Source organism: Sus scrofa, chromosome 5 (assembly GCF_000003025.6).
Source record: "Sus scrofa isolate TJ Tabasco breed Duroc chromosome 5, Sscrofa11.1, whole genome shotgun sequence".
In the NCBI taxonomy this organism is placed as follows: Eukaryota; Metazoa; Chordata; class Mammalia; order Artiodactyla; family Suidae; genus Sus; species Sus scrofa.
In genome coordinates this window covers 44,386,214-44,403,833 of record NC_010447.5, presented here as the reverse complement: position 1 = coordinate 44,403,833, position 17,620 = coordinate 44,386,214, and the positions used below count along the sequence as shown (strand labels likewise).

Sequence of the window (17,620 nt, the reverse complement as noted above, 5' to 3'; positions counted from 1 at the left end):
ATGTTATCGAGCCAGTGATACTCTATTAATGTATGCAGTTAGCCATAAGTGTAACTTTGAAAGTATCTTTTGAAGTAATTAATCTTGCTTAGATTAGAGAATTAGCTAATCAATCATATACTCTCTTTTGTCAATTTCAAAGTTGATTTTCTTGTGAATATCTGAAACTTTTAGATCATCTAATTTCTGTTTAGCCACTAGATGTTGAAAAAAATCAAATGTGCTGAATTGGTTAGAATCTGATTTCCAATTCAGAGCACTCTGCTGCGCTATTCTGTTTGCAGTTATTACTTCAGTCAAAGTGAAGTGAAATTACGTACTCTCATCCAAGTTCTTTAGATCATATAGCTAAATAATTCTGATACTATTTGAAAATATCAATAAATCTCCATCTCAGTAACAGAATTAAGATGTCAACTCATAAAAGAGGCATTTAATAGAAGCAAACAAGATATCTTAAGCTCTTCATGTAAAAAGATGCTACATGCAAATTCCATCCCCGAGATTCTTCTTCCACGCCGAAAATTCTTACTATATTTTTTATGGAATTGTTGAACATGATCTTAAAAATAACCTAGTGTGGTCACTTTACACATGAGGCCCAGAGAGAGTAAATGATTTATTCAGTTCATATGGGGAGCTGGGCCCTGACAGAGGAGGTCTCAGATCTCCTGAATGTGTAGTGACCACCCCACTAGGGATTCCTGAGAGTGAATATGAACACCTCTGGGAGGAAAAGACCCAGAAATCAGATGTTTCTTGAAAATCTTTTCTGTATAGTGTATTTATTTTTCATACCGATTTTTAGGTAGTTTCTTTCACAGAGGACAGTAATCATAGTACCATGATAACTGATAGCTTTATCATAATTGAGTAATGAGCTTAGGTATATCCTTTGAAAATTCTATATAAATAAAATCAAAATTGAGTCCAAATGAATACCTTTTGAAAAGAAGGATTGAATTTACAAATGTACACCTAAAGCTTTAAATTAGGTTTTATACAAGTAATAATATTATTATTAAAAAAAAAAAACACTCTGGAGTCAAGAGTAGACAATTGAGTCTGGCATATTTCAGAGCAGTATAAATACCAAAGAAATAAGACTGTGGTATTTAAAGTGAACCAACATGAAGGAATCCTGCTTTTATATTCTTTTACCTAAATCTTTATAAAAATTTAAGTGAAATGTTAAGAAACTTTCCTGATTAGACTGCAAGTAATGATGCAACCAAGGAAATACCTGCCAAGGCTTTGTCTTGGCATTTCAAAATAGGCTTAAATAACCTTGAAATTGAATGATGGATTTAAGTTTTCCCGAGTGATACTTTGCTGTATTGACTGAAACTGTCTTCCAAAGAAGTCATTTCAGAGTAGAGCTTTCGAAAGAAGGACACAATTCTTAACCTATTCACATTGTTTAATTTTGCAAGTGACCATGTGCCTGACATAAAAATCTTAATATTGTTCTCAGAAATTGATTCTTGACTCTACACAGCAAATCCTTATTATTTTTTGTTTTGACCCACTGGAAATGCTACCCACCAGAGTGGGTTTATATGCTCCTTGACTTAGTGCTTTACTCTATTCTCCCCACCCCCAGCATTACAAGTCTTGGCAGCCTTTGAAAAAATTCCATTTGAGAGAGCTTTTAGGAGGCCGAATGCTGACTTCACAACCAACAGCATCACAATCCAGTACTGGAATGCTGTCAGCCACCGGGCCCCTGCCATCATCTATGACTTTTATCTGCGGCTCACGGGGAGGAAACCCAGGTGAGAAGCTGGGACAATAGTTTTGAGAGTGTCTCTGCATGGAAAGTTAGGGCCCAGGCCTTAGCCTTCCTGTCAGCTGGGCATCAAAGGTGACAAGTGAATCATAATTTTTAAATTTTTTATTTTGCTTTAGAATATACTTGATTGACAATGTTGTGTTAGTTTCAAATGCAAAGGAAAGTGATTCAGTTATATAGTATATATACACATCCATTCTTTTTCAGATTCTTTTCCTATATAGGTTATTATAGAATACTGAGTAGAGTTCCCTGTGCTATACAATAGGTCCTAGTTGATATCCTGTTTTATATATAATAGTGTGTATATGCTAATCCCAAACTCCACATTTATCCCTGCCCCCCACCTTTCCTCTTTGGAAACCATAGTGTCTTTTTGAAATCTGTGAATCTCTTTCTATTTTGTAAATAGGTTCATTTGTATAATTTTTTTTGATTGCACATATAAGTGATACCATATATTTTTGTCTTTCTCTGACTTCACTTAGTATGATCATTTCTAAATCCATCTATATTTCTGGAAATAGCATTATAACATTCTTTTTATGGCTGAGTAAAATTCCATTGTATATATGTACCGTGTCTTCTCTATTGATTCCTCTGTCAATGGACATTTAAGTTGCTACCATATCTTGGCTACTGTAAATAATGCTGCAGTGAACATGGGAGGTGTGGGGGAGTGCATACATCTTTTCAAATTTTGGTTTTCTCTGGATATATGCCCAGGAATGGGGTTGCTGGACCATGTGGTAGTTCTATTTTTAGTTCTTTGATGAACCTCCATAATGTTCTCCAGAGTTGTATCAAATTCCCACCAACAGTATAGGAGGGTTCCCTTTTCTCTTCACCCCCTCCAGCATTTATCTCCAGACTTTTTGATGGTGGCTTCATCTCCGATTGGATCCCTAGCCTGAGAACCTCTCCATATGCTGGGGTGAGGCCCTAAAAAAAAAAAAAAAAGACAAAAAAAGTGGTAAGAGTGGACATCCTTGTCTCATTCCTGATCTTAGCTGAAATTATTTCAGCTTTTCACCATTGAGTATGATGTTAGCTGTAGGTTTGTCATAGATGGGCTTTATTATGTTGAGGTAGTTTCCTCCTATGTCCACTTTCTGGAGGGTTTTTGTCATAAATGCATGTTGAATTTTGTCAAAAGCTTTTCCTGCATCTGTTGTGGATGATTATATGGTTTTTATTCTTCAACTTGTTAATGTAATGTATCACATTGATTGATTTGCAGATATTGAAAATCCTTCTGGATGATGATGTATGATCCTTCTAATACATTGTTGGATTTGGCTAGCTAGTATTTTCTTGAAGATTTTTGTATCTATGTTTATCAGTGATATTGGCTTCTTACTTTCTTTTTTGTGATATCTTTGTCTGGTTTTGGTATTAGGGTAATGGTGGCCTCAGAGAATGAGTTTGGAAATATTCTTTCCTCTGCAGTTTTTTGGAAGAGTTTCAGAAGGATCACTGTTAGCTCTTCTCTAAATGTTTGATAGAATTCACCTCTGAAGCCACCTGGTCCTGGATTTTTGTTTGTTGGAGGTTTTTTAAAAACATCTTCAAATTCATTACTCGTGATAGGTCTATTCATATTTTCTATTTCTTTCTGGTTCAGTCTTGTGAGATTTTACCTTTTTAAGAATTTGCCTGTTTCTTCTTGGTTGTTCATTTTATTGGCATATGGTTGTAGTAGTCTCTTGTGATCCTTTGTATATCTGTGATGCGGTTGTGCCTTCTCCTTTTTCATTTCTAATTTTATTGATTTGGGCCCTTTCTTTTCCTTCATAAGTCTGAGCCCCACATCAGGCACCCCAGTCTGGGGATCTGGCAACAGGAGGAGAAGCTCCCAGAGCATTTGGCTTTGAAGGCCAACAGGGCCTGAGTGCAGGAGCAGCTCCACAGGGATAGAGGAAACAGAGATGCCACTCTTGGAGGGTGCACACAAGGTTTCACATGCACTAGGTTCTAGAGCAAGGCTATCACTCCATAGGAGCCTGGGCCAGACCTACCTGTGGGTCTTGCAGAGTTTTCTGGGGAGGCAGGGACCCCAGGGAATCTTTATCATGTGAGCTCTTCCAGAAGGTGGGAACACAGCCCCATTCATCAGCAGACAGGCTGCCTAAAGTTGCCCTGAGCCCACAGCCACCATGCCTCAAAAAACGCCCCTAGACACTGCTCTGCCTACCAGAGGGACAAGACACAGCTCCACCCACCAGTGAGCAGCCACCATTCCCTCACATTGGGAAGCCTGCACCAGCCCCTGGACCAACCTCACTCACCAGGGGCAGACACCTGAAGCACAAGGAACTACATTTCTGCAGTCTGTGGAATGAAGACCACAATACAGAAAGTTAGATAAAATAAGATGGCAGATAACTATGTCCCAGATGAAAGAACAAGAATAAATCCCCAGAAGAATAATTAATGACGTGTAGGTAAGCAATATACCTGAAAAAGAATTCAGAGTAATGATAGTAAAGATGATCCTGGAAAAAAATTGGAGGCACAGAAAAAACATACAAGAAGTGTTTAATAGAGCTAGAAGATTTAAAGAACAAACACACACAGATGAACAATACAGTAATTTAAATGAAAAATACAATAGAAGAAATCAATAGCAGAATAAATGAGGGAAATAATGAATAAGTGAGCTGGAAGACAGAATGGTGGGAAAGAACTGCATGGAACAGAATAGAGAAAAAATAATGAAAAGAAATGAGGGCAGCCTAAGAGAACTCTGTGAAAACATTAAATGCACCAGCATTCAGTTTATGGGGGTCCAAGAAAGAGAAAAGAGAGAGAAGAGGCCTGAGAAAATATTTGAAGATATTTCCAGCCAAAAAATTTCCCTAACATAGGAAAAGAAACAATCACACAAATCCAGAAAGCATAAAGAGTCCCATACAGGATAAATGCAAGGAGGACCATGCCATGACACATGTTGTTTGAACTGACAAAAATTAAAGACAAAGAGAAAATATTAAAAGCAACAAGGAGTTCTCTTGTGGTACAGTGGGTTAAGGATCCAGCATTGTTACTCAGTGGCTTGGGTTGCTACTGTAGCATGGGTTCAAACCCTGGCTTGGGAATTTTCACATGCCATGAGTACAGCCAAAAAAAAAAAAAAAAAAGCAACAAGGGAGAATCACCAAATAACATTAAAGGGAATCCCCATAAAGTTTTCAGCTAGTTTTTTAGCAGAAACTCTACAGAGTAGAAGGGAGTGGCATGATATATTTAAAGTGATGAAAGGAGAAAAACCTACAGCCAAGAATACTCTACCCAGCAAGGCTCTTGGTTAGATTTGAAGGACAAATCAAAAGCTATAGAGACAAACAAAAGCAAAGAAAATTCAGCACCACCAAACCAGCTTTATGACAAATGCTAAAGGGACTTCTAAAAGTAGAAAAGAAGAGGCCGTAAGTAGAAACAAAATTATGAATGGGAAAGCTCACTGGTAAAGGCAGACATACAGTAAAGTAGGAAATAATCCATGTACAAATATGATGTCAAAACCAGTAGTCATGAGAAGAGGAGAGTACAAATACAGCATATTGGAAATGCATTTGAAATTAAGAGAGCAGCAACTTATAGAGATGGCTATATCAAAACCTCATAGTAACCATAAACCAAAAATCTACAATAGATACACAAATGAGAAAATGCAAACAAATACTACACTAAGAATAGTCATCAAATCACCAGAAAAGGGAACAAAAGAGGAAGAGAAGAAAAAAGACATACAAAATCCAAAATAACAAAATGTCAATAAGAACATACATATTGATAATTACCTTAAATGTAAATGGATTAAATGCTCCAACCAAAAGACACAGACTCAGTGAATGGTTACAAAAATAAGACCTATATATATGCTGTCTACAAGGGTCCCAATTCAGATATAGGGACACACACAGACTGAAAGTGAAGGGATGCGAAAAGGTACTCCATGCAAATAGAAATCAAAAGGAAGATGGAGTAGCAATACTCATATCAGACAAAATAGACCTTAGACTGTTATAAGAGACAAAGAAGGACACTGCATAATGATCGAGGTTTCAATCTAAGAAGAAAATGTAACAAGTGTAAATATATATGCACCCAACATAGGGGCACCTCAATATATAAGATAATTGCTAACAGCCATAAAAAGAGAAATTGACACTTACACATAGAGGGAGGCTTTAACATCCCGCTTACATCATTGGACAGGTCATCCAGGCAGAAAATCAAAAAGGAAACAAGGCCTTAAATGATGCATTAGATCAGATGGACTTAATTGATATTTATAGAACATTCCATCTGAAAGCAGAATACACATTCTTCTCAAGTGCACATGGAACATTCTCCGGGATAGATCACATCTTGGGTCACAAATCAAGCCTCAGTAAATTTTAAAAACTGAAGTCATATCAAACATCTTTTCTGACCACAACATTGTGAGATTAGTAATCAACTATACAGACAAACTGAAAAAACACAACTCATGGAAGCTATAAAATGTTCCTAAATAGCCAATGGATCACTGAAGAAATCAAAGAGGAAATTAAAAAAAATACATAAAGACAAATGAAAACATAGTGATCCAAAACCTATGGCACACAGCAAAAGCAGTTCTAAGAGGGAAGCTTATAACAATATAATCTTATTGTATTGTTATAATAAGAAAGATCTCAAATAAAAAAAACCTAACCTCATACCTACAGCAACTAGAGAAAGAAAAAGTAACAAATCCCAAAAGAAAGAATCACAAAGATCATAGCAGAAATAAATGAAAGAGACAAAATAACAGAAAAGATCAGTGAAACTAAAAGCTAGTTCTTTGCAAAGATAAAATTGAATCATATGTGTATATATATATATATATGTGTGTGTGTGTGTATATATGTGTGTGTGTGTGTGTGTGTGTGTGTGTGTGTGTGTGTGTGTATTTGTGTATGTCCCCAATGGGGGACAAACACACAAAACAGTATTAATGAGAAGCCCCAAAGGACCCCTACTTTAAAAATCCTTTGTCATAAAGATGTTAAATGTTAAGGAACTTGTTTGATGAATTCAGCAAATAAAGCAACTGAGATTGTGTCTGAAATTTTCTAATTATTAGATAACCTTAACATGTACAACAATTGTAATAGCCTCACATATACACATAGGAAGATGAATGATGATCTCATTTCCATTCTCTCAACAACTCAAGGAGAATATTCTCATCATCCCAATTTTACAAGTGAAGAAATAAAAGCTAAGAGAAGAAGAGTTCCTGTTGTGGCTCAGAGGAAGTGAACTCGACTAGTATCCATGAGGATGTGGGTTTTGATCTCTGGCCTCATTCAGTGTGTTAAGGATCTGGCATTGCCACAAGCTGTCGTGTAGGTCACAGATGTGGCTCCGATCTGGCGTTGCTGTGGCTGTGGCTGTGGCTGGCAGCTACAGCTCCAATGGACCCCTAGTCTGGGAATTTCCATATGTCATGGGTGCAGTCCTAAAAAAAAAAAAAAAAAAAAAACCTAGGGGAAGAATTTTAAGCAGTCTTAAAGTGACAGAAAAGTGTTAAAGAAACCTGAGCTCAATTACTACCACCTGGAAATGAGTGGTGAGTACAGGGAACAGGTAGAGTGAAAGTGTGCTGATGCTGAGACAACTCTGTGACCATCCAGCTGTGCGACTTAAGACATGTCCTTTTCTACCCCTGTCTCACTTGAATATTATGTGTCTGAGGAGTGATGATTATCATAATTACCAAAGGCAATTCCTGCCATCAAGAATCAGAAGCATGAACAGTGTTGCCTTTCGTGGTGGCCCTTTTTAATGGAAGAAGTCTCTCTCAGCAAATAACTGAAACTTAGGCAATGTAGAATTTATCCAGAGTTTCAGAGACCTTACTTTGAGTTCGTAACTTGTTAATTGCCAGTTTCTTCTTGGGCAAGGTGAAAGAGGGGATACTGTGGCTGTGGGAAAATATTTGTATGACAGGCTTTATTAAACAAAGATGGGAAAAGAAGAAAAACCAAACATTGCTGGCAGAAATGCAAAAGCCTTTAAATTATATCAGAGTTGGGAAAATACCTGGATAAAGAAGAAAGTTCATTAAGTAGAAAAGAAGAACAAAAGAAAGAGCCCAACCAAAATATTTAAGTATTTTGTTTGTTAGAAATTAAATCGTGATATTTGTGGGCAATGGGTAGGTTTGTTTTACAATAGGAATTTTAAGAATAATCTTCATGGCAGAAAATGTTAGGATCTTTCTGGACCCTTTCCTTGCCCAGATATGTTTGTGTGTCATTGTCTATGCATTTACAACTCTCTCTCTCTCTCTCTCTCTCTCTCTCTCTATATATATATATATATATACATATACATATATATACACACACATGCATATACATATATACACATATACATATGCATATATATACATATACACATATACACTTACATGTATATTGCTTTGCAGTAAGTATGTGCAACTGTACATGTATAAATCTATCCTACATGTTTTCTTTTTCACTTAATGTTCCATGGAAGTCTAAGCCGTTCCACTAGTACTGGCTTTCTTCTCCCCCTATTGCAAACAGTGAGCCAACTTGTGTTTTTTCCTAGAATGTGCCTTCAGGTCTGGGGAGGATGCTGAGGAGTGGGATTGCTAGATTGGAGGATTTCATGAAGGAAAGCTCTGTCAGTGTACATTACCACAACAGCATATTAAAGTACAAATCTCTTCTTTCTCACCCTCATTGATGCTTTGCAAAAATCAGTCTTTTGAATTGTCAAACTAATGACAAGGACAAGCTTATGTCACTTTGACTTGCATTCCCTTGATTGTTGGATGGGCTGGGTCTTCATTTGTGTATTGAACATTCAAGTTTTCTGTGCTATGAGTCACCTGCTTCTATTTCCCATGTATTTTTAAATTTTTTTAATTGAAGTATAGTTGATTTAGTGTTTCAGGTATACAGCAAAGTGATTCAGTGATACACATTTTTTAAATAAAAATGTATTGAAATCATATCAATTCCATCAGAGTTGTAGAATGGCTAAGATTGTCTGGGCTGCTATAATAGAATATGAGACTGGGTAGCTTATAAACAACATTATTCACAGTACTGGAGACTGGGAAGTCTAAGATCAAGGTGCTGGTAGATCTGCTAAGGGCCCACTTCCTGGTTCCCAGAGAGCTGTGTTGTCTCTGTGTCCTCACACACTTTCAGGGTTAAGGGAGCTTTCTGGGGTCTCTTTTATAAGGGCATTTCCCACTTCCCAAAGTCTCCTTCTTGAAGTACTATCACATTAGGAGGAACAGGTTTCAGCATATGAATTTTGAGGGGATATAAATAGTCTATAGCAAAGATGTTAAAAAAAAAATAGCTAAATGGGCCCCTATCATGACGCTCATAGTGAGTCTACCTTCTTGCCTAAGAAATTCCCATGATACAATGAGAGAAGTACCTCTTGAGTCATCGAGGATATGCACAGTAGGATTTGACCAGAAATAAAAGCAAATTTCCAAAATAGCATAATAAGTCATTATTTGGTCAACTATAGTAATCGCTATTACCAAGATTAGCCTAACTAAGACAAAAATAAAATATTCTATAGGTTAAAGGTGATTTATAGTCAGAAAACAGCTTTGAGCATTAGCTATGTGACTTTGTCCTTATTAATTCTTCTATAAAATGAAGATAAATAATATAGAGGAGTTACCTGGTGGCACAGTGGGTTAAGGATCTGGTGTAGTCACTGCTGTGGCTCACATCATTGCTGTGGCACAGGTTTTATCCCTGGCCCAGGAACTTACGCATGACACAGCTTGGCCAAAAAAAAAAAAAAGAAGAAGAAAAGTACAGATCCTGACTACCTCACAGAATCATATTATGAGGATCAAATAAGATGGCATACGAAAATTGCTTTTTATAAATTGTTATAAAATTAGGAAGTTCAAATAGCAGAGCTAGTCAAGGGATTAGAAGATATGGTTCACCTTAAGTAATTAGACACAGGGGGTGAAATTACAAAAGCAGAGGCATTTTGAGGTCCATCAAGTCCATTAAGTCCATCAAGACTTTGGCTTTGACTCTTACCATATGATTATGGACACTTAATCTTTCTTAAGCTTATTTGCCCATTCATAGAAATGCAGATAGATGACTACCTAACGCAGATGTTATAGGATTTGGTGCAGATGTTTTTAAAAATTATCAGTATTATATCTGAGTTGATTATTAACAAATAAATCTACTCTTAAATCTGCATTACAGTTAACAACTGTTTTCAGTTTACCAGAAGCTGAGTCGCCATTTCTGCTTGGAAGTTATATACTGAGACCTTGAATCAATCAATTTAAAAAAAAAAAAATCCAAGAACATATAATAAAGAGAAATAAGTTTTCTTATTGTCTACCTCAGAATTCAAAGAATGAACAGTATGTCATTAACGGTGGATATCTGGCTCAGCTTTTAAAATGTTTGTAGCTCTTGAGAAAGAGACGGTAGAAAAGAGGAAGAGAATAAGTTTGGTGGTAGTAAAGTGCCTGATAGAACAAGCTCCTTTAGATTCATCCCCTTCCCTCCTTTCAACAGAGTTAACGTGAAAGAAAAAAGAATAAGAGTTTTAATAAGGAATTGGGAGAAAGAGGGACAAATTATGTTCACATGTTTTTTTTTCAAACATTTTCACATATCCCTAGAGAGTAGCAGGGGAGCAGCCATGTGTGGTGCATTGATATTTGCTCCTTTTTAACCTTTTACCTCAGGATGACAAAGCTCATGAATCGGCTTTTAAGAACTGTTTCCATGCTGGAGTATTTCATCAACCGGAGTTGGGAATGGAGCACAGACAACACCGAAATGCTGATGTCGGAGCTGAGTCCCGAGGACCAGAGAGTGAGTACAGCACTGACTTAACAGGAAAGCCTTACTCATTCAGAATTTAGAATTATTCAACCTGGAAAGCTGATGAATTAAGGAAGTTTTAGTTACATACACAGAATCAATCTTTCTTTTTTCTTTTTCTTTCTCCTTCCTTCCTTCCTTCCTTTTCTTTCTTTCCTCCTAAGAAAATCTGTGAATGCTGACATTTTCCTGCAACACAATTGCAGTAAATAATATAGGTAAGAGATCTGGGTTCTTAGCCTTTGGTTAGATCCTCATTGCTGTTCTGCAGTCCTGTCCCATAGACTTTGTTTCAATCCTAAGCACCGCTATCTTTCTGCTAACCTCCAAAACATATGACTTCAATGAAAAAAAAAATTTTATTGCTTAGAAACTCTCTCATCAGCTGTTCCTGTCAAATCAAAATCATTCTGTATCTCCAAAGCTTCAGTTCCTTATTTCTTATCTTTTTAAAGCTAACCCCTCCTCCTCTGCATTCTAGCCCATCTAAGACCTTCTTTCTCTCTAGCACTGTCAGTCTTCCTCCATATAATGCTTTATCTTTGACAGTCCCGACTTCTGTTTCTCAAGACAGGCCTTCACTTTAATTGCTCAGTATTAGTGCTTCTTAGTCACAAACATTTAGTCCTGAAACCTTAACATATTCTGAAATTCACAAATACAGAAATCTTCTATACTGCTGACATGTCCCAAGCTTTGTTTTTGCAGTTACTTGTCCCCTGAGCATATCCTTAGTTTTCAATTAAGTTTTAAAGTTTTCACTCTCTTGGTGGACATTTTCCACTAAAATTTCTTTTAAAAAGAAAAATTTCTTGATTTATCTTGTGCTTGTCCATATGTAGAGGAAACCGAGTCAAAATGAGAAGTGAATGTCAGATGCTACAGCTAGCCTCACCTGCCAGCTCCTACATACCAGCCTCATAAAGCATGATTCAAATCCAAGTCCTAGAATTACTTCACACCATGAAACCTAAGGGTTACTTGCAGTCAGATATTATAAATGTTATATTAACTAACCAGTTGAGATTTAGAGGGATATTTTAACTGAATTATTGCTGAGTAACTCTAAAATTGACATGAAATAGAGCTTTTTTCAGAAATGTTTACATACCTTGTATAGACAGAACTCTTCTAAGCACCTTTGACATGCATGATAATGATCAACCAGCTTATTTAAAAAAAACAGAAAAAAACAAAAACACCTCAAGCTATTATAAATTACTTTAAAAATTAGCTTCAAATATGTAGGCTTATCTTTACCGCATTTTTCCCATGGTATTTACCCATCCAAATAATTCAAAAGATAATAAGCTTAGAGTTTCATTTTTGACACTTTACAAATATTTTTAGCTAAAAAAAACCTAAAAATTTGGTGAAAAAAAAATCAAAATGCAGTGAGTTTAACACATGCTTTCAAAATATCTTAGCAAAGTTAATAATAGTCCTGAATACTTGCCAAATTCTGGCATGCCTCAGAATTCAGTTTGATTTGCCCTATGGAATGAGGATTCCAAACTAGGGCTTCATTGAAACCTAACTTAAAATATGGAATAGTATAAAAATAAATGTCTTCCCAATCTAGGCGCTTTGGAACTACTTAAAAATTTAAATGTGAAAAACAAATTAAAAAATAAATAAAAATAAATGTCTTTGTTTATATAGATAAGTAACATTTAGTAATACTGTGGAAAATAAACATATCCATACCAAGTAATACAGAATTACTTTTGGAAAGCAATTCAGCTTTTGGATAAGCCTCTGAAGCTCTCTGGAACTCAGTCTCATCTGCCTTGTTAATATTCCAACTTATTTCACAAAGATTGAGATAACTTGCAATGAAAACAGGTAAAGAACAAAACAAATAAAACATCAAACTAGGGAAAATATGTATTAAAATATGAAGTCAAGAATGAGAATGAAAAAAAAAGAACACTCATGTAGTCTACGCAATACTACTGCGCCAGTACAGTTAGGCAGTGAATTTGTTCTTAAGATTTTCGGTGGCAAAGTGAAAAGGAAATAATTTCATAGCATTTTCTGTCTTAAGAGGAGAAAATACTCTTGTGTTCTAAGAAGCAGAGCTTTTCTTACCACTCTAAATGTTTCTGAAGGGATTTAGTAGCATACCAAGAGACATGATGGATAACATCTCTAAAGTAAATATAGAATATAAATTCTAAGTTAGTGCTTAAGACTTTGCTTTTCAAAGTTTACCTTAATCAGCATAAAGAAGTAGTGATATTGTAGCAAAGGAAAAGACATATAATTTGTTTTAGTAACTAACACATTATTCTATCACTTTAAAAATTTAGCCCTCATTTACTTCAAATAAAATTGGCTTTACCAGAATAATACCAGTTCCTTCAAATTTTCTAGACTTCCTAAAGGTCAAACGTATGTGCTTGAACCATGTTTAAATATTCCTATGTATGGAGTTCCTGTTGTATCTCAGCAGTAATGAACCTGATTAGTAGTATCCATGAGGATGTGGGTTCAATTCCTGGCTTTGCTCGGTGGGTTAAGGATCTGGCATTGCCATGGCTGTGGCATAGGCTGGCAGCTGCAGCTCTGATTCCATCCCTACCTAGCCTGGGAATTTCCATATACTGTGTGTGTGGCCCTAAAAAAAATAAAAAATAAATAAAATATTCCTATGTAAGTGGTAATCCATATGGTCACTGCCTTTAAAAATAACAGCTCAAATATCTCTTTTGGAGGGATACAGCCAAAATCTTCCAAACTGAACATCATTCATTTATGTAAAAGAAACTTCCTCAAATGGACACAGTGATTGTCGACAGTACAATTCTGACATTCCATAATGTCTTCTTCCCTTTCAGGTATTCAACTTTGATGTGCGCCAGTTGAACTGGTTGGAATACATTGAAAATTATGTTTTAGGAGTTAAGAAGTACTTACTGAAAGAGGATATGGCTGGGATCCCAAAAGCAAAGCAACACTTAAAAAGGTAAGTATAACTCATTAGTTAATATTTCTGAGCATATGCCACGTGTATCTGATTTATACCAGACATGAAATTTGAGTAGGGGAGAGGAGGAATTAATATTTTGACCTTTATACTATGTCCTATAATTCACTGTTTCATTTTGACCTCATCATACCCCTATGAGGCAGGTATTATTTTTGTTATCCCATTTTTATCAAAGAGCTATTTAAGTTCAAAGAAGGTAAGTGGGCAAGTCACACACTGTAAGTGCAGGAGTTGGACCCAAAGTTCTGTTTCCTTTTACCACACATCCTGTCCTAATGTGATATAAAGAATACTCAACAACAGGAAAACTATTTGAGCTAGTTAACATGGCAAATCAATTAACCACTCTGCAAATCCTTCAACTGACTTAAATTTCTTCCAATAATTAATCCTTAAGGGACTTAGCCCCCTTGTCCATTATAAAGGTCCTTCAAAGCCTCCCATTGTGGCTCAGCAGAAACGAATCCAACTAGTATCCATGAGGATGCAGGTTTGATCCCTGGGCTCACTCAGTAGGTTAAGAATCTGGCGTTGTCATGAGCTGTGGTGTAGGTCGCAGATCTTGCTCATATCCCGCATTGCTGTGGTAGCTGTGGTGTGGGCTGGTGGCTACAGCTCCAATTCGACCCCTAGCCTAGGAACTTCCATATGCCATGGGTGCAGCCCTAAAAAGCAAAAAAAAAAAAAAAAAGTATTTCATGATTTTTCACCTAGTGCTTTTAATTTCACTTGATCATTGCCTATATCCAGAATTTCATTAGGAATTGCGGAATTGATAGTCTGTCATTCTTTCTGCATTTATTAGCTAGAATCTCTCTAAAGAAAAACTTTTCCTGAAATGCAGTTCATCCAGGAAAACCAAGACATGCTTAATTCTTTTCCTTTACTAATTTGCAAAATAATAATAAATTGTTGTCCTCACAACCTTCAAAAAAATTATAGGGACAAAGAATTATAGCAGTCTGGCATAATTCTGGAAGAAGCAAAGGGTTTTTAATGCAGATGATAAGGGTGGGAAAAGTAAATTGCAGAGAGGAACCTTGAACAGCATGCTAAAAATTTTAGAACGTACCCTCTATTGAACAAGAACCAGTGAAGATTTGTGATATATAGTAATATTATCAAAGTATACTTAAGAAATATTTATCATGCTAGTCATATTTATAAAACCGTTTAAAGCAGAGAGGTGTGAGAAATAGAAACTACTCAGGGGAATATCACAGAAACAAGATTACTCAGAAGGAATGTAGTGGAAATGAAAAGATATCAAAATCAAAAGACTACCAGGTCATGCCACATGCCCTGTGAGCACTTAATTATTTGCTGGTCATAACTAGGAAGAGATATGTTCATGTTTCATATAACATTGAAGAGTATTTGGTACTGTTTTCAACTTTGGTTGTGTTTGTCTGTTCTCAGGCTCCGAAATATTCACTACCTCTTTAATACTGCCCTCTTCCTCATCGCCTGGCGCCTTCTCATTGCAAGATCTCAGGTGGCTCGGAACGTGTGGTTCTTCATCGTGAGCTTCTGTTACAAACTCCTCTCCTACTTTAGGGCGTCCAGCACACTCAAGGTCTAAGAAAACTTGGCAAAGGTCTCTTACCTGGAACCTCTCAGATACCTCCAAAACAGCAACTGTAGTTCTCAAGATTAGAAAGTAATAGTTATGCCCAAGTTCGTTACTTGTCAAATGTGCTGTCATGTATTCATCCTTATTTAACTATATATTTTTATTTCAGTGAGAGAAGGAAAGCATATCCTAGTCTATCATCATACGTGTTTTAGGAAAAAATTGTTTCCTAATTCTCTGCCCTTAAGTATAAAACACCAGAGTAGGGCCATCTTCCCATATGCAGCTTTTTTTCCTCCATGAGGGGACTACTTTCAACTCAACAAACATGGAACAGTGAGCTATGCTAAAAAAAGACAGTTCTACCTTGGAAACCTTGGTGTACTCAGTATGAAGGTTTAAAATCAAGGTAAGTAGAGGAAGGTCTCAGCATCCTCAAAAATGCTGTAACAGAAATAATTCTCCACTGAAGTTTCTGCTTTCTTTTTATGTTACACTATGGAGTCTTGGTTGAAGGCTGGGGGAATTAGAAAAGTGGTTTCACACTTAATATTTTCCTTAACTATACTCACTTCTAAAACCTAAAATGAACCAAGAGGTATAGATAATTATGTATAGAAAGAGGGCTCAAGCATATTTTCATTGGGATTCAGTTTATTATGCTTGTAAGTAAAAATGAATTCTCATAATTTGAATTAAACAACTATTATTTCCAAATCTTTTGACCACAAATTTTCCTGATAATTTTCTCTTAAGAATTTCCCTCCTGTTCATCAGTCACCAAATCCCTTATATTTAAGCTTCTATTGCTCAGGCCTCACTTAGAGTGAGTAATATCTGAGGAAGGTCCTAGGCTAGAATCATACGAAACCCAAGCTTCTGACCTTTGCCACTGAGGAAAGCAAAATTTCAAATAAAATTTTAAATGCTAGCTTTAATCTTTCAGCAGAAATTGCTAGTAACTTGATCACTCCAGTTGCAGAATGTTACCTGTACAATGTGTAGAAGACAGACTTCATTACATGACTCTAAGTTTAGAAAACAGGTATTGTTTTAAAATATTTTTTTGTATAATGCAAATGAATTAGTGAAAACTATTCTCAAATTCCCATATAAATGTTGTTCCAACTTTCCTCATATATATAGAGGTGAGTGCAAGTTGGATTGCAATAGTTCATGTTAAAAACATGGAATATGATTCAGATTTAGTACCTGGGCCTAAGCAACTAAAAATAATCACAATTACTAGATAATTACACAAGCGTAAAATGTTAACAATGCCATTTATGCTCACTTTCCAGAATAACTGGTTAATAATTGGAAAGGCATGTCCCGGTGATCAAAGTGTTTAAGGACCACGAAGGCAGCTTCTGGCCCAATATTACTTGGGAATTTTTTCAGAACCCCGTAACAGGCATCTGGGGGGGGGGGGGGGACTCTTCTGGGCAATGTCTTTCCCAATTTCACCTAAGTTCTGGGAACTACTTTCCAGGGCAGATAACTCAGCTCTGAAACAAAGCACCTGGTGATCTTCTGTTTGAGATGTTTGTATAATACTTTTGAGTTACACTGATTAAGGTATAAACTATAGATATGATAAAAATGAAATCAAGATATAATTCAATTAAGTTGGATAAAACTAATAGTTCTAAGAGTTTACTATCTTTTGATTACTGTGTGCTTCACCAATTCAATAAATTCCACTGATCAAGTATTCACATTTGACTTTCAATTAAAATGAAAATTTGAATTAAAAATGGTTTTCTCTCTTCTCATATCTTTAATTGCTGACCACTGCCAATAGCGCTCCTCCCTCCTCCCTAGAAAAATGACACAATTTAAAGAAACCATATGAATATAAATTAACACATACCTATAATGCCTCAATCTTTCTGACACCATTAATAGGGTTACATTTATGTGCTAAAGTATGTTTTACCTGTGGCATTAGGGAAATGGCACAAAGTTCTCTTATGATGAGTGAGCAGTAAAAGTAGCTATCTGTACCAAAGAAAATCCCTTATTTTACATCAAGACCAATTAACAATTACTTGAGTACCTCATATACACAATCCAATTAGAACCTACTTTTGGGGAAAGGGGGATGGTAAGTACAAAGAAAAGGTATATTTAAAAAGAAGGTTTGATAATCCCTGTATTTTGCACCCAACAAAATACCTGATATAGTAACAAACATGACAGAGTTGAAGATAGTCAGCACCTGAGGCAATTTTTTTATACTAGAAAAAAGTTTTCTGATGGGCACACCAATCAGAAAAAAACATTTCTCACAATTGTATACTAACCTAACATCATCTCCAGTTAAACAGCTCATTTAAATAACTGATTTAGAATCTCAAGGTAAA

General features: G+C 36.0%; 1 protein-coding gene across 6 annotated transcripts in view; it reads left to right on the top strand.

The window, feature by feature from the left end:
• The window catches only part of FAR2 (fatty acyl-CoA reductase 2), a 172,699-nt gene extending 155,673 nt beyond the window's left edge, over positions 1-17,026 (top strand). For all 6 annotated transcript variants that reach the window (XM_021092128.1, XM_013988334.2, XM_013988336.2 and 3 more), the window contains 4 exons: positions 1,604-1,775; positions 10,551-10,680; positions 13,530-13,657; positions 15,101-17,026. In XM_021092128.1, the coding sequence (XP_020947787.1) occupies positions 1,604-1,775; positions 10,551-10,680; positions 13,530-13,657; positions 15,101-15,263 (593 nt within the window). In that variant the 3' untranslated portion in view covers positions 15,264-17,026. The remainder of the gene's footprint in view (positions 1-1,603; positions 1,776-10,550; positions 10,681-13,529; positions 13,658-15,100) is intronic.